Source organism: Somniosus microcephalus, chromosome 5 (genome assembly GCF_052327205.1).
Source record: "Somniosus microcephalus isolate GS21.2 chromosome 5, FLI_Smic_1.0, whole genome shotgun sequence".
NCBI lineage: Eukaryota > Metazoa > Chordata > Chondrichthyes > Squaliformes > Somniosidae > Somniosus > Somniosus microcephalus.
In genome coordinates, this window is record NC_140991.1 from 81,963,313 (window position 1) to 81,983,364 (window position 20,052).

General features: G+C 46.9%; 1 protein-coding gene across 3 annotated transcripts in view; it reads right to left on the reverse strand.

Moving 5' to 3' along the window:
• dbf4 (DBF4-CDC7 kinase regulatory subunit) overlaps positions 1-20,052 on the reverse strand; it is an 82,433-nt gene that overhangs the window by 20,886 nt on the left and 41,495 nt on the right. For 2 of the 3 annotated variants that reach the window (XM_085987899.1, XM_085987897.1), the window contains exons 6-9: positions 19,789-19,858; positions 13,634-13,704; positions 7,178-7,223; positions 5,449-5,494 (exon numbers count right to left, since the gene is read on the reverse strand). In XM_085987899.1, the coding sequence (XP_085844025.1) occupies positions 5,449-5,494; positions 7,178-7,223; positions 13,634-13,704; positions 19,789-19,858 (233 nt within the window). The remainder of the gene's footprint in view (positions 1-5,448; positions 5,495-7,177; positions 7,224-13,633; positions 13,705-19,788; positions 19,859-20,052) is intronic. The other variant, XM_085987898.1, reaches the window with a different exon arrangement.

Here is a 20,052-nt window from a genome sequence, read left to right on the forward strand (position 1 = left end):
GTCAATAGCTAGAGGACACAGATTTAAAATGATTGGCAAAATAACCGGGGGGGGGGGGGGGGGGTGAAGAGCCAAATGTTTTTTTCTGCAGCGAGTTATGATGATCCGGAGCGCACTGCGTGAAAGGGTGGTGGAAGCAGATTGAATAGTGTGGTAAACCACGTTCACTATCGTATCACTGTTAGTAGTTAGCACTGTTCACCACTGTTCGTTATAACTGTATCACTGACCACTATTGTATCACGGTACGAGGTCGCCTCTTGCCACACTGCTATACCTGGGATGACCACTGCCGACTCCGCCTTGGCTCCACCCACCAGGCCAGGTATAAAGGTGAGCGACTGGCTGGTATTCCTCCTGCTTGGATCGGATCACCCACGAGAGTGGGCTCTGTTATTTAGTCAATAAAAACCTTTAGTCACCTTCGTAACTCTTCGCCTTTTATTGGAGGAATTGATAGGTATATCAATTTTATTGACTAAATTTAATGATGTCCGACAACGAGTCACAACCGGCGGAGGAGCCACCAGCGCAGCTCCCAGGAGCACAGCCACACCAGCCAGCTTGGCTGCGAGCCCTCAGACCGCCGTACCTGGACCTGAACCCACGAGCAGCAAACTCAGCCGCAGACTTTAAACACTGGCTGGTCTGCTTCGAATCATACCTGAGAGAATCCAGCGTCCCTCAGGCATCCAAACTAAGTGTCCTGCAGGCACAACTGAGCCCGAGAGTATACACTCTCATCGAGGACATGACTACCTACGAGATCGGGCCGCCGGCTGTTTTTTTTGTGGCCAGGAGAAGCACCCGAGGTCGCGCTGCCCAGCCAAGAACTCCATATGTAAAACCTGCCTGAAGAAAGGCCACTTCTCCAAGGCCTGCAGGAGCGGATCCTCAGAGGCCAGCAGTGCCGCATGCGAACTATGGGGGCGGCCATCTTCGTTTAGGGCAACTGAGGCCAGCATCCCCACACATGAGTCATGGGGGCGGCCATCTTTGTTTAGGGCAACTGAGGCCAGCATCCCCACACATGAGTCATGGGGGCGGCCATCTTTGATTAAGGCAACCGACCCCAATAGTGCCTCATGGGGCCCTACCTCGTGGGAGACGCCATTTTACTCACCACGCCCGACCGCCTCGCCCGCAGATGACAACGACTCGCTCAGCTACACACTAGCTTCCGTCACCCTGGACCAAGCCCGCCCGCACCATCTGTCCAAGTCAATGATGGACATCAAAGTGAACGGCCACGCCACGACCTGCCTGTTCGACAGCGGAAGCACGGAGAGCTTCATCCACCCAGACACGGTGAGCCACTACTCCCTCTCTGTCCTACCAACGCGCAGCCGAATCTCGATGGCATCGAGGTCCCACGCCACGGACATCAGCGGCTACTGTGTCGTGACCCTGTCGGTTAAGGGCACGGAGTATAAAAACTTTAAACTCCTCTTCCTCCCCCATCTCTGCGCTGCCGTCCTACTAGGGCTGGACTTCCAATCCCACCTCCAAAGCGTAACCCTAGCATACGGTGGACCCCTCCCCCCACTCACAGTCAACAACCAGCAAACGTTAAACCGCCCACCGCGTAACACCTGCAGCCTCTCCACCCTCAAGGTCCCGCCACCCTCTCTGTTTGCTAACCTTACCCCTGACTGCAAACCCGTCGCTACCAAAAGCAGGCGGTATAGCGCCGGGGACAGAGCCTTCATTAGCTCTGAGGTGCGGCGCCTCCTGAAAGAGGGCATTATCGAGGGGAGCAGCAGCCCCTGGCGTGCCCAGGTCGTAGTCGTAAAGACCGGCGATAAAAACCGCCTGGTCATCGACTACAGCCAGACCATAAACAGATATACCCAGCTGGACGCATACCCCCTCCCCCGCATATCTGACATGGTCAATCAGATTGCACAGTATAAAGTATTCTCGACCATCGACCTGAAGTCGGCCTACCACCAACTCCCTATCCACCCTGAGGACCGCCAGTATACCGCCTTCGAGGCGAATGGGCGCCTATACCACTTCCTTAGGGTCCCCTTCGGTGTCACTAATGGGGTCTCGGTCTTCCAAAGGGAGATGGACCAGATGGTTGACCAGAACGAACTGCAGGCTACATTCCCCTACCTAGATAACGTCACTATCTGCGGCCGCGACCGGCAGGAACATGACGCGAATCTGGAGAAATTCCTCCGTACGGCCCAACGGCTGAACCTCACCTACAATAAGGAGAAATGCGTGTTTAACACCACGCGCCTTGCCATCCTCGGCTGCGTAGTGGAGAACGGAATCATCGGCCCCGACCCAGAAAGAATGCGCCCCCTCATGGAGCTACCCCTCCCCCACTGCCCTAAAGCACTTAGGAGAACCCTGGGGCTTTTCGCCTACTATGCCCAATGGGTACCCAATTACGCGGACAAAGCCAGACCCCTCCTGAAAGCCACTTCCTTCCCCCTCACGGAGGAGGCGTGCGCGGCCTTCTCCCTCATTAAGGGAGACATAGCCAAGGCCACGATGCACGCAGTGGACGAGTCCATCCCCTTTCAGGTGGAGAGCGACGCATCCGACTTCGCCTTAGCCGCCACCCTAAACCAGGAGGGGAGGCCAGTGGCCTTCTTCTCAAGGACCCTACAGGGCCCCGAGATCCGACATTCGTCGGTCGAGAAAGAGGCCCAGGCGATCGTGGAGGCAGTACGGCGCTGGAGGCACTACCTGGCAGGCAAACGATTTACCCTCCTCACCGACCAGCGTTCGGTGGCTTTCATGTTTAATAGCAAGCTGAAGGGCAAAATCAAGAATGACAAGATTTTGAGATGGAGAATCGAGCTCTCCACCTACGATTATGAGATCTTGTACCGGCCAGGCAAGCTGAACGAATCCCCTGATGCCCTTTCACGAATGACATGCGCCAGCGCGCATATCGATAGGCTTCAGACCCTCCACGACCAGCTCTGCCACCCCGGAGTCACCAGACTCTACCATTTCATTAAGGCCCGCAACCTGACCTACTCCATCGAGGAGGTCAGGACCATGACCAGGAACTGCCAGACCTGTGCGGAGTGCAAACCGCACTTCTATAGGCCGGACCGAGCAAGCCTGATCAAGGCCACCCGCCCCTTCGAGCGCCTGAGCATCGACTTTAAGGGGCCCCTCCCGTCCTCTGACCGTAATGTGTACTTCCTCAACATCGTTGATGAGTACTCCCGTTTCCCCTTTGCCTTCCCCTGCCCCGACATGACCAGTAGCACGGTCATTAAGTGCCTGAATGCCCTCTTCGCCTTGTTCGGGTTCCCGAACTATATACACAGCGACCGGGGCTCCTCCTTCATGAGCGAGGAACTCCGGCAATTCCTCCTAGAGAGAGGTATTGCAGCAAGCAGGACCACCAGCTACAACCCCAGAGGTAACGGTCAGGTGGAAAGAGAGAACGCGACGGTATGGAAGGCCGTCCTCTTAGCCTTAAAGTCTAAGGGCCTCCCAACCTCCCGCTGGCAAGAAGTCCTCCCGACAGCGCTGCACTCCATCCGGTCATTACTTTGCACGGCCACTAACACCACCCCCCATGAACGAATGTTCGTTTTCCCCAGGAAGTCGACTACGGGAACCACTCTACCAACCTGGCTGACCGCCCCGGGGCCGGTCTGGCTGCGGAAACACGTGAGGACCCATAAAACGGACCCCCTGGTCGAGAGGGTGAACCTCCTGCACGCCAACCCCCAGTACGCCTACGTGGCGTACCCAGACGGGCGGGAGGACACTGTCTCCCTACGAGACCTCGCACCCTCAGCCGATCCGGAAACACCGCCACCACCCCCCCCAACCTCAGTCCAGGTAGACGGCCTGCCAGAACCCCACGAGCCCTCGCCGACCACGCAAACACCAGCATCAACACCGGATAAGGCACCAGCACCGGATAAGGCAACACCACCGCTGCGGCGATCGGAGAGGCTTACGAAGCCTCCGGACAGACTGACCTACCAGAATTGGTAGTACACTTCACCCCGCCGGACTTAATTCTAAACAAGGGGTGAATGTGGTAAACCACGTTCACTATCGTATCACTGTTAGTAGTTAGCACTGTTCACCACTGTTCGTTATAACTGTATCACTGACCACTATTGTATCACGGTACGAGGTCGCCTCTTGCCACACTGCTATACCTGGGATGACCACTGCCGACTCCGCCTTGGCTCCACCCACCAGGCCAGGTATAAAGGTGAGCGACTGGCTGGTATTCCTCCTGCTTGGATCGGATCACCCACGAGAGTGGGCTCTGTTATTTAGTCAATAAAAACCTTTAGTCACCTTCGTAACTCTTCGCCTTTTATTGGAGGAATTGATAGGTATATCAAATAGTAGCTTTCAAAGGGGAATTGAACATGTATTTGAAAAGGAAAAATTTGCAGAGTTTTGGGACTAATTTGGATAGGTCTTTCAAAGAGCTGGCACGATGGGCCGAATGGCCTCCTTCTGTGCTGTATGATTCAATGGCCTCGATTTTAACAGGAAGGAAAGGGCAGGGCCCATCGCGTCCCCGGCCGCCGTAATATTAACACTGGCAATTCAGGCCCTGGACGATGCTCCCAGGAAAAGCAGGCGGGGGTCAATTTAAGATTCAAAAGGTCGCAGCCCGATGACATCAAAGGTCCACACGGGGCGTTTCGTGCTGCCCGGCAGCAGAAACATGGTGCGAGGAGCCGACTGGCCAAAAGTGGCCCAGATAAGTTTTAAAACTTTACCTCTCTGCACTCCTCGTCGGCCAAGAGGAGCAAGAGTGCTCCCACCTGTCCCACAAGGAGTCCTTGGGCATCCCTAGCCCCGGTATTCCCCCCGGACCACAACGTGAAAAGGAAATCCCCAGCCCACCCCAACCTCTGATCATGCAAAGGGAATCACTAGGCCTCTTCCCCAATTTCAACACGATTGCACTGTAGTCACTTCACCCACTGACTGTCGGGACTATTCCCACAGGTCCCCAGCTGCAGCCAAACTTCCAGGAAGTTTTAATCAAATGAGGCCCTGCCGTTAAGATCAGAAGGGCCTTCATGTCCCCGACCCAGCCGGGTGTGCCGCCCATTACTGGGCACACTCCCACACTTCATATTCCCCCCCCACCCCCATAAAAATCATGGCCTATGACTCCAGACGGCTCTAGGTTTAGTGACATTATGGGATGCCTTAGTTTGGGAATACGCAACTTCTTTCAAGTATATTTCATATATATTGCATTTATCATCGATCTACATATCGGTTAGTAACATCCTTTATTTTGGCTTTAAGTGAACCATTTCCGTTAGAACTTCTTAACCTGAACTAGAAATTAATTTAATACTTAAATTCAATTCACTTAGTAAAAACTTTCACCAAATTGAACTGGAAGATTTTAGCTACCATACTATGCCAGCCAGCTGCCGAGAATAGTGATTGCATATTTTAATCTAGATACAATTAGCTTACCGGCTTATTGCTTCAACTTTGATAAAAGGTTTCTTCAATCTTCCTGCTTTTAATTAAACACATTTTAGATGAGCAACAACATAAAAACAAAAATGTCAGACATTGTCCTCTAAAGAGTTTAAAATTTGAGTACTGATAGGCAAAACTAATGAGCTTAAATCAGACTAGATACCATAGGTTTTTCTACATTGTCTCTCACTATAATTTTTCTTACGTTGGTTATTTTTCCCCAACATGAGCACTTTTGGATGAAATATCGACTTATCAGTAGCTTCCATCTGTTAAGAAATCTATATACATTGAACTATGTACAAAGGGGTTAGCACTTTGAAATCCACTTAAAGTATGGAAAACTATTTCCTTATTTGGTATTCAATCACTAGGTTATCAAACTGTTTTAAAATACTAGCAGATCTTCTGTGGTGTTGCTCCTGGTAACTCAAATGAGAAATTGCTTTAGGCCAGGTGGTATACCATGTAATGCATGGGTGACTTTAATTACACCAAGTTAGAGTGGGACAATGGTAATGCATGTGGTTACATGCTTTTTGGAGTGTATCCAGATCAGTATGTTTGTACGATAGCAAAATACTGCAGATGCTGGAAATCCGAAATAACAACAGAAATTGCTGGAAAAACTCAGCAGGTCAGGCAACATCCGTGGAGGGAAATTTGAGTTGACGTTTCGGGTCGAAACCCTTCTTCAAAACTGGAAAGAAAAGAAAATAGATCGAAGGCAGGGCTGCGATCGAACAAAAGAAGTAATGATCGCAGCCCTGCCTTCGATCTATTTTCTTTTCTTTCCAGTTTTGAAGAAGGGTTTCGACCCGAAACGTCAACTCACATTTCTCTCCACGGATGTTGCCTGACCTGCTGAGTTTTTCCAGCATTTTCTGTTGTTATTTCAGTATGTTTTTAATAGATGGATTGCATTGCTTAGAAGTTAGTTTTGGAAAATGACATGGAATAAATATATGATGACTCGGATCTCCCATGGCACTGCTCAGAGTTGAAGGATGGACTGTATTATATAAATAAGGGTGTTATACCATGGAGAATCATTGATCAACAGCGACTGAATACGTTAAAATACAGTTTTCATTATTTTGGAATTTTTACTGGTGTTTTGGGGGGTTACATTTCACAACTCTGTCCATTATTTTGTGAAAACTGTAAATGAGCGGCCTTTATTTTCATATATATTCCTTTACCTATTTAATTTTTTTTATCAATTACCATTATTAAAGCCGAAGTTACAAAGCAAGATGGTTCGCAAGATGCACTACTTGATAGGTACCCGGTATGCGCATTACCGCGGGGTATGATGAGTAGTGAGTGGGATTTAGCTACAGTGCCTCCTCTCCTCCATGCTTCACAATCCAGAAGTCCTTGGCCAGAGTTCTTTTACACACCATCACCCAGTTCTCAGAAAAACTTCACTAGCTCCCTGATGTCCTCAAGTTCTTTACCAGTGTTTTCAAATCCCTCCACAGTATTGTCCCATCCTATCTGAGCATTCTTCTCTAGCTGTACAGCCCAGCTTTCTCCTCCTGCTCCTCTGCACTGCTACTTGCCTTTAATTCAATTATAGGGGACCCCTCATTCAGGTTCTACAATCCTGTCTCTTAAACTGCCTCTTCAACAGTGCTCTGACTCCTCCTCTCTCCCTCAAAATAACAAACTCTGCATATAGCCCCTGCAAGAAATATTTAGAGTGTAAAATACCTACCTTTTGTTCTATGACTATTAGATTGAACCGTTCGATTGCTTTTCTCCTAAACAAAAACAAAACATTTGATAAATATTGTTCTTTAAGACAGGGCAGCAAGTACAGTTCCCACCCACCCATCATATCGGGCATGTAGGGGTTAACATGGTTTATTTTTATTCATTCATAGGATGTGGGTACCACTGGCAAGGACAGCATTTATTGCCCATCCCAAGTAGCCCTCAAGAAGGCGGTGAGCCGGTTCTTGAGCTGCTGCAGTCTGTGTGGTGCAGGTACTCCCACAGTACTGTTAGGGAGGGAGTTCCAGGACTTTGACCCAGTGATGATGAAGGAACAGCGATATAGTTCTAAGTCAGGATGGTGTGTGACTTGGAGTGATTGTGTTCCCATGCACCTGCTGCCCTTGTCCTTCTAGGTGGAAGAGGTTGCAGGTTTGGGAGGTGCTGCCGAAGAAGCCTTAGTGAGTTGCTGCAGTGCATCTTGTAGATGGTACACACTGCAGCCACGGTACGCCGGTGATGGAGGGAGTGAATGTATAAGGTGGTGGCTGGGGTACCAACCAAGCGGGCTGCTTTGTTTTGGATGGTGTCAAACTTCAAGTGTTGTTGGAGCTTGTTGCCACAGTACTTATGTGGCTGGTCCAGTTAAGGTTCTGGTCAATGGTGACCCGGCGCGGACACGATGGGCCGAAGGGCCTCTATCCGTGCTGTATTACTCTATGACTCTATGACCCCCAGGATATTGATGGTGGGGGATTCGGTGATGGTAATGCTGTTGAACGTCAACGGGCAGTAGTCAGACGCTCGCTTGTTCGAGGTAGTCACTGCCTGGCACTTGTGTGGTGCGGAAGTTACCTGCCACTTATCAGCCCAAGCCCGAACGTCATCCAGGTCCTGTTGCATGCAGACTGCATCATTATCTGAGGAGTTGCGAATGGCACTGAACACTGGGCAGTCATCAGCGAACACCCCGACTTCTGCCCTTATGATGGAGGGTAGGTCATTGATGAAGCAGCTGAAGATGGTTGGGCCTCGGACACTGCCCTGAGGATCCCCTGCAGCGATATCCTGGGGCTGCAATGCTTGACCTCCAACAACCACAACCATCTTCCTTTGTGCTAGCTAGGACTCCAGCCAGTGGAGAGATTTCCCCCCCGATTCCCATTGACTTCAGTTTTACTAGGGCTCCTTGATGCCACACTCGGTCAAATGCTGCCTTGATGTCAAGGGCAGCCACTCTCAGCTCACCTCTGGAATTCAGCTTCTTTGTCCATGTTTGGACCAAGACTGTAATGAGGTCTGGAGCAGAGGGGTCCTGGCGGAACCCAAATTGGGCATCAGTGAGTAGGTTATTGGTAAGTGCTGCATGATAGCACTGTCGAAGACACCTTCCATCACTTTGCTGATGATTGAGAGTAGACTAATTAATGGTGATGGAGCAGTGCTTTAGCTGTACTGGAACAGTTTGGCTAGAGGCGCGGCTAGTTCTGGAGCACAAGTCTTCAGCACGACAGCCGGGATGATGTCGGGGCCCACAGCCTTTGCTGTATCCAGTGTGCTCAGCCATTCCTTGATATCAGGTGGAATGAATTGAATTGGCTGAAGACTGGCTTCTGTGGTGGTGGGGACCTCAGGAGGAGGCCAATATGGATCATCCACTAGGCACTTCTGGGTGAAGATGGTTGCAAACGCTTCAGCTTTGTCTTTTGCACTCATATGCTGGGCTCCACCATCATTGAGGATGGGGATATTCATGGAGCCTCCTCCTCCCGTTCGTTGTTTAATGGTCCACCACCATTAACAACTGGATGTGGCAGGTCTGCAGAGCTTTGATTTGTGCCGTTGATTGTGGGATCGCTTAGCCCTGTCTATAGCGTGCTGCTTCTGCTTTTTAGCACGTATGTAGTCCTGTGCTGCAGCTTCCCCAGGTTGACACCGTATTTTTAGGTACGCCTGGTGCTGCTCCTGGCATGCTCTTCTACACTCCTTATTGAACCAGGGCTGGTCCCCTGGCTTGACGGTAATGGTAATGTAGGGCACAGTATCAATCAAGAAATTAGAAGTGCATGTCACAAGGGCAATACGGTAATCATGGGGGACTTTAATCTACATATTGACTGGGCAAATCAAATTACCACTAATGGTGTGGAGGACCCAACCAAGGAACAGGCTATTCTGGATCTGGTACTGTGTAATGAGAAAGGGCTAATAAATAATCTTGTGGTAAAGGGGTCTTTAGGGACAAGTGACCATAATATGATAGACTTGATGTAAAATTCAGAGAGTGATGTAGTCCAATCTGAAACTAAGGTCTTCAATCTAAACAGAGGAAACTACAAGGGTATAAGGAACAAGTTGGCCATGGTAGATTGGGAGACTACACTAAAAGGTATGAAGGTGGAGATACAATGGCTAACATTCAAGGAAATAATGCATAATTTGCAACAAACATATATTCCTCTAGGGCATAAAAACCCAAAAGGAAAAGTGATCCAACCATGGCTAACAAAAGAAATTAAAGCTAGTATTAAGTCAAAGGAGGAAGCTTATAAAGTTGCCAGAAAAAGCGGTCAGCCTGAGGATTGGGATCTTTTTAGAAATCAGCAAAGGGGAACCAAGAAATTGATAAAGAAAGGGAAAATGGAATATGAGCACAATCTAGTGAAAAATATAAAAACGGATTGTAAAAGCTTCTATAGGTATGTGAAAAGGAAAAGACTGGCGAAGGTAAATGTAGGTCCTTTACAGTCAGAGACGGGAGAATTTATAATGGGGAATGAGGAAATGACAGAGAAATTAAATAAATACTTTGTTTCTGTCTTCACGGAGGAAGACACACAAAACCTCCCAGAAATATGAGAAAACCAAGGGTGTGACGAGAATGAGGAACTTAAAGAAATTATTAGTTAAAAAAAAAACAGTACTAGCAAAGTTAATGGGACTAAAAGTCGATAAATCCCAAGGACCGGATGACCTACATCCTCGGGTTTTGAAAGAGGTGGCCATTGGTATAGTGGACGCATTGGTTGTCATCTTCCAAAATTCTACAGATTCTGGAACGGTTCCTGCAGATTGGAGGATAGCAAATGTAACCCCGCTATTTAAGAAAGGAGGAAGAGAGAAAACAGGGAACTACAGACCTGTTAGCCTCACATCAGTAGTTGGGAAAATGCTGGAATCTATTAAAAAAGGATGCAATAACTGGGCACTTAGAAACTAATAGTAAGATTGGGCAGAGTCAACATGGATTTATGAAAGGGAAATTCTGTTTGATAAACCTATTGGAGTTCTTTGAGGATGTAACTAGTGGAGTAGACAAAGGAGAACCAGTAGATGTGGTGTATTTGGATTTTCAGAAGGCCTTCGATAAGGTCCCACACAAGAGGTTGGTGAACAAAATTAGGGCACATGAAATTGGGGGTAATATACTAGCATGGATTGAGAATTGGTTAACAGACAGAAAACAAAGAGTAGGGATAAATGGGTGTTTTTCAGGATGGCAAGCTGTGACTAGTGGGGTACCGCAAGGATCAGTGCTTGGGCCCCAGCTATTCACAATCTATATCAATGATTTGGATGAGGGGACTAAATGTAACATTTCCAAATTTGCTGATGATACAAAGTTAGGTGGCAGTGTCAGTTGCAAAGAGGATGTGAAGAGGCTTCATGGGGATCTCAACAGGCTCAGTGAGTGGGCGAGAACATGGCAGATGGAATATAAATGTGGATAAATGTGAAGTTATCCACTTTAGTAGAAAAAACAGAAAGGCAGAGTATTCCCTAAATGGTGAAAGATTGGGGAATGCAGATGTTCAAAGGGACCTGGGCGTCCTTATACATGAGTCACTGAAAGTGAATGTGCAGGTGCAGCAAGCTAATCGGAAGGCAAATGGTATGCTGGCCTTCATTGCAAGAGGATTTGAGTACAGGAGTAAAGAAGTCTTACTCCAATTATATAGGGCCTTGGTGAGACCACACCTGGAGTACTGTGTACAATTTTGGTCTCCTTACCTAAGGAAGGATATACTTGCCACAGAGGGAGTGCAACAAAGGTTCATGAGATTGATTCATGAGATGGCGGGACAGTTGTATTAGAAGAGATTGAGTAAACTAGACCTGTATTCTTTTGAATTTAGAAGAGAGAGGATCTCATTGAAGCATACAAAATTATTACAGGGCTTGATAGGATGGATGCTGAGAGAATGTTTCCCTTGGCTGGGGAGTCTAGAACCAGGGCCACAGCCTCAGGATAAAGGGTAGGCCTTTCAGGACTGGGATGAGAAGCAATTTCTTCACAAAGAGGGTGGTGAATCTTTGGAATTCTCTACCCCAGAGGGCTGTGGAGGCTCAATCATTGGGTATATTCAAAATCGATAGATTTCTGACTAGTAAGGGCATCAAGGGATATAGCGATAGGGCCGGTGAATGGAGTTGAGGCAGAAGATCAGCCATGATCTCATTAAATGGTGGAGCAGGCTCGAAGGGTCAAATGGCCTACTCCTGCTCCTATTTCTTATGTTCTTACATGAGGAATATGCCGGGCCATGAGTTTACAGATTGTGGTGGAATACAATTCTGCTGCTGCTTCTGATGGCCCACAGTGCCACATGGATGCCCAGTTTTGAGCTGCTAGATCTGTTCCGAATCCATCCCATTTAGCACTGCGGTAGTACCACACAACATGATGGAGGGTGTCCTGAGTGTGAAGATGGCACTTCGTCTCTACAATGACTGTGCAGTGGTCACTGCTACCAATGCTGTCATGAACAGATGCATCTGCGACAGGTAGATTGGTGAGGACGAGGTCAAGTAGGTTTTTCCCCTCCTGTTGGTTCTCTCACCACCTGTCGCAGGCCCAGACTGACAGCAATGTCCTTCAGGACTTGGCTAGCTCGGTCAGTAGTGGTGCTACCGAGCCACTCTTGGTGATGGACATTGAAGTCCCCCACCCAGAGTACATTCTGTGCCCTTGCTACTCTCAGTGCTTCTTCCAAGTGGTGTTCAACATGGCGGAGTACTGAGGGAGGGCAGTAGGTGGTAATCAGCAGGAGGTTTCCTTGTCCATGCTTGACCTGAAGCCATGAGACTTCATGGGGTCCGGAGTGAATGTTGAGGACTCCCAGGGCCACTCCTTCCCGACTGTATACCACTGTGCCGCCACCCCTGGTGGGTCTGTCCTGTCTGTGGGACAGGATATGCCCAGGGATGGTGATGGAGGAATTTGAGACATTGGCTGCTATACGCGGTGCACGGTAAAACCAAAAAGGTAAGTAACCAACATACAGTCCCCACCACTTACACCGTCCCCGCTTATCCTGGACAGCTGCCTATATTGGGCAAATGGCACTATCAAAAGAGTCAATTACAAAAGCACCGATTAAACTGTATTTAGCCTGCTGATTATTTTGGGCCATTTAAGCAGCTGTTTGCACCTCGTTAAAGTGCGATTATCTGTCATTAATTCCTTTCCGGCAGCCCCGCCACTTCCAGTCAGCCTCTGTGGTTCGCTGGACCGCCTGCGATTGCAATCATTTCAATCTTAAACCAGAGGTGAAACTGACCAGACCACTGTGTCCTTCAGCCCCGTTCAGCTCTCCATAGCAGCCCGAGTTAGAACATTTCATACTGGATGCTGTACATTACGAAAGAGTGTACCTCAGTCAAAACATTTTTTACTGAGCAGAGGGAGGGCTTCATATACAGCTGTGTGAAATATGCTAAAGTAACAGACAATTTCTTTGGTAGAATTATGACAAGAAACATAGTATAAAAAAACTTTTCTCCCTTCTCATTTTCTTTAAAAAAAAACATGATACCAGTGTGAATTCTTCTATTTCCCTTGATAACCATCCTTGTGGTCTCCCTGAGGGCGAGAATGAAATTGTATTGCCAATTTGTGGTCTGTTTTGTGCTATGAGTTCATGGCTAGTAGAACAGGGCTGAGATTTCCAAACTAATTTGACTTAGGACCCTTAAAAGCAACAGAGAGATTTTCATCCTATCTGGGTGGAATTCCAGCCCAGATCTTAGAAGTGAAAGGACAGTGTACCAGCCCAGGGATTTATAAGCTGCTCTTTGCAGGCAGCAGAGGTGAACATCATGGTGCCTTGGGTGTGTGTTAAAGATTAAACAAATGTTCCAATTAATTTGCATATATCTCAAATCGCTGATACCAACAGATTTTGATTTTGGATTTATCCATCAATGAAGCAACACTATTGAAAACAGCCTGTTCAAACTCACGAAATTCAACAATACAAACTAGTAAATACATACGTATGTAAATAAGACTGAGATGCATGTGGTTGGGGTTGCAGTTTGGATACCCCAACCTTAACCCACATTATTTTATAACTGTCACTTTTGATGCCTTTGGTATCATTATGAACTGAGAAAAACCATACATTTTCTGATCAAGTTTAACAAACCAAAAATGGAGAGTATGTTGTCTTCTTACCCTTTTGACAGCACCAACAGATTTTGTGGTTATGAATGCCTCCTTCCTTCTTGCAATATAAGCTTTTACATCTAAAAATAACGTTAAGGTCACATAAAAGTTCAAAATTTATTTTGAACTAGAACAGCACAAAAAAAATCTCCAACGACAAGATTGATAGATTACAGAAATATTTGCGATCAAGGTACGTATAAAAAAGGTTCCATCGTATAAAACCAGTTCCATCAGATGCATTTAAAAAAAATAAAATGAACTTCAGAATACTTGTATGCGGTAACAAAAACATTGTATTATTCCATATGCAGCACTTACACTTCATGTACCTGCTTTTAAAGTGGGTTAAGCGGAGGGCATAAAGTTGTTTCACTCTTAAATCAGGGAAAGGATAGCTTTGTGCATACATGCTTAAATGCATCAGCTCCCAACTCTGGTGAAATTTTTAATATTAGAAGAGAGCGGTCATGATAATCAGCACACATTTAACATTAGAAACTTCAAAGAAGTCCAGTGCAATTCACACTTCGTCTAGAGCCATCCTTTGTTCCTTAACCTGTCCCATTACTACCTCCTTTTGCCTTGAATATCTCTCAATGTCTCTTAATCTCTCCTGCTTTCTATCCTATCACTGACCTTCCCTTTTGTTCTTTCATCCCCTCCCCTTTTCCCAGCCCCTAAACATGCTTTCCATTTCCTGCTTTTTTCCAATTCAGACGAAAGGTCTTCGACCCGAAACGTTAACTCTGTTTCTCTCTCTCCACGGAGGCTGCCTGGCCTGCTGAGTTTTTCCAGCGTTTTCTGTTGTTATTTCGGATTTCCAGCATCCGCAGTATTTTGCTATTGAGTTAAAAAGGCTTGTGGTTTGGACCTATTCGCACTATCTGCAATCAATCAACCAAAATCACTTCAGTGATCTTAAAAGCCCACATACATACATAAACTTGCATTCAAGTATAGTAACTCAGTGAAAATTAAACTGCATTTGCATCCATATTCATAAAATTATACTTATCAGGGATTTTTTTTTTTTAATTCATTTTATGGGATGTGGGCGACGCTGGCAAGGCCAGCATTTATTGCCCATCCCTAATTGCCCTTGAGAAGGTGGTGGTGAGCCACCTACTTGAACCGCTGCAGTCCGTGTGGTGAAGGTACTCCCACAGTGCTGTTGGGTAGGGAGTTCCAGGATTTTGACCCAGCGCCGATGAAGGATCGGCGATATACTTCTAAGTCAGAATGGTGTGTGATTTGGAGGGGAACTTGGAGGTGGTGGTGTTCCCATGCGCCTGCTGCCCTTGTCCTTCTAGGTGGAAGAGGTCACGGGTTTGAGAGGTGCTGCTGAAGAAGCCTTGGCGAGTTGCTGCAGTGCATCTTGTAAATGGTGTACACTGCAGCCACGGTACGCCAGTGGTGGAGGGAGTAAATGTTTAAGATGGTGGATGGGGTGCCAATCAAGTGGGCTGCTTTGTCCTGGATGGTGTCTAGCTTCGAGTGTTGTTGGAGCTGCACTCATCCAGGCAAGTGGAGAGTATTCCATCACACTTGTGCCTTGTAGGTGGTGGAAAGGCTTTGGGGAGTCAGGAGGTGAGACATTCGCCGCAGAATACCTAGCCTCTGACCTGCTCACTACCACAGTTTCTGGTCAATTGTGACCCCCAGGATGTTGATGGTGGGGGATTAGACGATGGTAATGCCGTTGAATGTCAAGGGGCGGTGGTTAGACTCTCGCTTGTTGGAGATAGTTATTGCCTGGCGCGAATATTACCTGTCACTTATCAGCCCAAGCCTGAACGTCGTCCAGGTCTTCTTGTATGCGGGCATGGACTGCTTTATTATCTGAGGAGTTGTGAATGGCGCTGAACACTGTGCAGTCATCAGCAAACATCCCCATTTCTGACCTTATGTTGGAGGGAAGGCCATTGATGAAGCAGCTGAAGATGGTTGGGTCTAGGACACTGCCCTGAGGAACTCCTGCAGCGATGTTCTGGGGCTGTGATGGCTGACCTTCAACCACTATAACCATCTTCCTTTGAGCTAGGTATGACTCCAGCCAGTGGAGAGTTTTCCCCCCACCGATTCTCATTGACTTCAGTTTTACTAAGGCTCCTTGATGCCACACTCGGTCAAATGCTGCCTTGATGTCAAGGGTAGTCAATCTCACATCACCTCTGGAATTCAGCTCCTTTGTCCATGTTTGGACCAAGACTGTAATGTGGTCGGGAGCCGAGTGGTCTTGGCGGAACCCAAACTGGGCATCAGTGAGCAGGTTATTGGCGAGTTAGTGCCGCTTGATAGCACTGTCGATGACACCTTCCATCACTTTGCTGATGATTGAGTAGACTGATGGGGTGGTAATTGGCTGGATTGGATTTGTCCTGCTTTTTGTGGACAGGACATACCTGGGCAGTTTTCCACATTGTCGGATAGATTCCAGTGTTGTAGCTATTCTGGAACAGCTTGGCTAGAGGGGCAGCTAGTTCTGGAGCACAAGTCTTCAGCACGATAACCGGGATGTTGTCGGGGCCCATAACCTTTGCTGTTTCCAGTGCGCTCAGCCGTTTCTTGATATCACGTGGAGTGAATTCAAATTGGCTGAAGACTGGCTTCTGTGGTGCTGGGGACCTCAGGAGGAGGCAGATATGGATCATCCACTAGGCACTTCTGGCTGAAGATGGTTGCAAACGCTTCAGCTTAGTCTTTTGCACTCACGTGCTGAGCTCTACCATCATTGAGGATGGGGATATTCATGGAGCCCCCTCCTCCTGTTAGTTGTTTAATGGTCCACCAGCATTCTCGACTGGATGTGGCAGGACTGCAGAGTTTTGATCAGATCCGTTGATTGTGGGATCGCTTAGCCCTGTCTATAGCATGCTGCTTCTGCTTTTTAGCATGCATGTAGTCCTGTGTTGCAGCAGCATTTGGTGGTGCAATTACTTTGGATTTTGTCAAAGTTCTCGAAAGAAAAATCTATAACTCTAGCACTTTTTCGAAAAAGCATCCAGAATTACCTTAAATTGTACCTCAGATTCAAAAACAGTGCTGCCAAAATTATACATATGTATTGACAATATAAAAACAAACCTCTAAAATTTACATTAAAAAAAAAATCTAGTATATTATACAATGGGTAATTTTAATTTTTTTTCCCCACTTCATTTGGCAACATCTCTCTCCTAATTACCTTTGACCAATTAAAAATGCTATATTTTTCCCTACACATCTCAACAGTACATGTCAAATCCATAATCGCTCACAGCTGCTGTATCAAACTATGGTTTAAGAAAGGCCTACTGACAGATTGTGTAAACAGATTCCAATTAGTCCTAAAGCATTTCAATAATTATTTTACCTACATAGAGTAGTAGATCTGCAGAATGGACTCCCACCAAAGTAGTTAAAACTATGGCGAATGCCTTTTAAAACAGCTGGATTAACATTTGATGAACATACGAAAGCATAGAAGGCAAAAATCAGTCATTCCATCAATCACCCCAGCTCTTTCCACAATAATGTGCATCAGCTGTTTAAACAGACCCTATTCCACCCATCATAATTTTTCTCTCCAGAGCAAAACTGTGCATATCTATCCACTATTACTTATCTATTATTTAACCCTGACTGATTGCTTATCCATAAATTACACTTACTCAATCCCAGCAATTAAATCATAAAATATTTGGTTATCTTTTCATATTTATTTCCATGGTCACCAAATCCATTTGTAGCCCGATACTCATTTCTTTCTTGAAAGAGTCAATTGATTTAACATTAATTGCTTTTCCTGGGAGTCTATTGTATATATTTTCTGCACTCAGAGAGGGAGCCAAAGGCCTAGAAATTCACTGGCCTTAGCGCCGCTTTTGAGGCGCTAGAGGGCCTAGTGCCGAAGTTATGGCCAGTTTAGAAATTGACAGGGGCCCTAAATCGGCGTTAGGCCGGTAGCGCTGCGCCGGCACCGATGACGTCATCGGTGTGCGCAGCGTCCCGGTTGCCATGGTAACCCGCCCGAACTCGGAAATTGAGTTGCGGCCGCCTCGCCCGTGGCAGCCGCAAGCAACGTTCTGGCAGAGGTGCCTTACAGAACTTTGCGCCGGCGCATTAAAGGCCCCGCGGCGGCCGGCCGCTTTCCCGCCGGCCGCAGCTCCCTCCCCGGACTCCCCCCCCCGCGGAACAGAAGCAAGCCCGGCACTTGTCCGAGGTGCCGGGCTCATTTTTAAAAAGATTATCGCGGGCCGCGGCCGGGTGCAGGCAGCTCCTCCTTAACGGAAGGAGGAGGCCTGCACTTCCCGAGCCTGCCGCACCGCAGCGGGCGCCGCAGCGCCGGAATAGCGCCGCAATGCGGCGCGTGGCGCCAGTTTTGAGGCGCTGAGACCCCTCAGTAGCGCTGGCAGCCGTTTGGGCGCGGCGCTACTGAATTTTTGGCGCGCGCAGGGGGACTTCGCGCCGGCACTAACTTCCGGCGCTAAAGCCCTCGCTGCGCCAAAACCGAATTTCTAGGCCAAAGACTTTTAACCAAAGGCTTCACTTTAAAGTACTTCATTTTGCACTTGTGCTCTGTAGTTCTACGCTACCTGTTTTAAATACTTGAATTATATTCCCGCTCAACCCCCCAGTTTACTTTCTACAGTGTAAATAAGTTTACCTCTGTGAACCTCTCTTCGTAATTTAAGAGTCCTACATCACTAAATCATCCTTATTCTTCTCTGAAGTCTCCAAAGCATCAATGTCCAAAACTGCACACAATATTCCAAACATGGCCGCAGCAACGTTAATTAGATTTGTTGACAAAGGGACTATACTGACTAAAAAGAATGGTCAATAATTACACCCCAATATTTTTCCACTTTTAGAAATGGATACTCATGCTAAAATATTTCTAGTTCCAAATTCATTACATAAGATTAGAATTTTTTTACGGGGCTAAAAATAAACTTACCTTTTTTAAAAGTATTTTAAAATTATAAATGAGTGATTTAAAAAAAAAACTTTTTTCAACTCTTGTGCTGGTAAAAGCAGGCCTTATGCCTGCTTTTACCAGGCGTAAGATTTAGAAACATAGAAGATAGGAGCAGGAGTAGGCCATTTGGCCCCTCGAGCCTGCTCCGCCATTCAATGAGATCATGGCTGATCATTCAAATTCAGTACCCTGTCCCTGCCTTCTCCCCATATCCCTTGATCCCTTTAGCCTTAAGAAATATATCCAACTCCTTCTTTAATATATTTAATGAACTGGCCTCCACCGCCCTCTGTGGCAGAGAATTCCACAGGTTCACCACTCTCTGGGTGAAGAAATTCCTCCTCATTTCAGTCCTAAATGGCTTACCCCTTATCCTTAGACTATGACCCCTGGTTCTGGACTCCCCGGCCATCAGAAACATCCTTCCTGCATCTAGTCCGTTCAGGCCTGACAGAATTTTATAGGTTTCGATGAGATCCCCTCTCAATCTTCTAAACTCCAGTGAGTATAAGCCCAATCGACACAATCTCTCCTCATACGTCATTCCAGCCTGGTGAATCTTTGCTGCACTCCTTCCATGGCAAGAACATCCTTCCTCAGATAAGGCGACCAAAACTGCACACAATACTCAAGGTGCGGTCTCACCAAGGCCCTGTACAACTGCAGCAAGACATCCTTGTTCCTGTACTCGAATCTTCTCGCTACGAAGGCCAACATACCATTTGCCTTCTTAACCGCCTAAGGGTTTTCAGCAGGTGGAGGTTCTGCAGAAAACGGAACTCTCCACCCGCAGAGGCCCTTCTCCAGGGCAGGCGTCCGATCTGTCAAGAGCATTCTTGACAAATCGGAAATACCGGTTTTCAGCACATGCGTTTCGCATGCCTGAAACCAGCATTTCCGATGTCCCTACGGGTGTGTACACAGCCTGTACATATCTGAAAATACAGGCCATTTTGTTCCAAACTTTTGAGTTTCATATAGGGAATATATCAGCAAGAAATACTTTGCCAGTTGAGTTTTCAATTCATAATGAAAAACTGAATTGAGCATTTAAAAACATTGATGATTGTGAGATAAACTCGCACACTAGTAAAGATGCTTTATCCAGCCAGTCCCTATATATTTAGCAACAATTTCACATTGCTGGTATGTGGGTTAAAACTTAAATAAAAACAGTGCAAAAAAAATAATGAAAGGATACCATCTATGTAAAGTATTCGTACTCCCCAAGCCAGAGCATTCGACAGGATGTTGTTTCCATGGATAAATTCCTAATGTGACGAGGCGGGTGGTGAGAAAGGGAAGGAGTGGATTTGGAAGAAAAAAAGTGCATCAAACTTCCAATCAAAAATATTTCATAAAACAGCAACAGTATGAATGAACACTATAATCACTTATTTTTAAACAGGTCTCTTAAATGAGACTCAAAATATTGCCAAGACAGTGCTATAAACATTTACTAGCT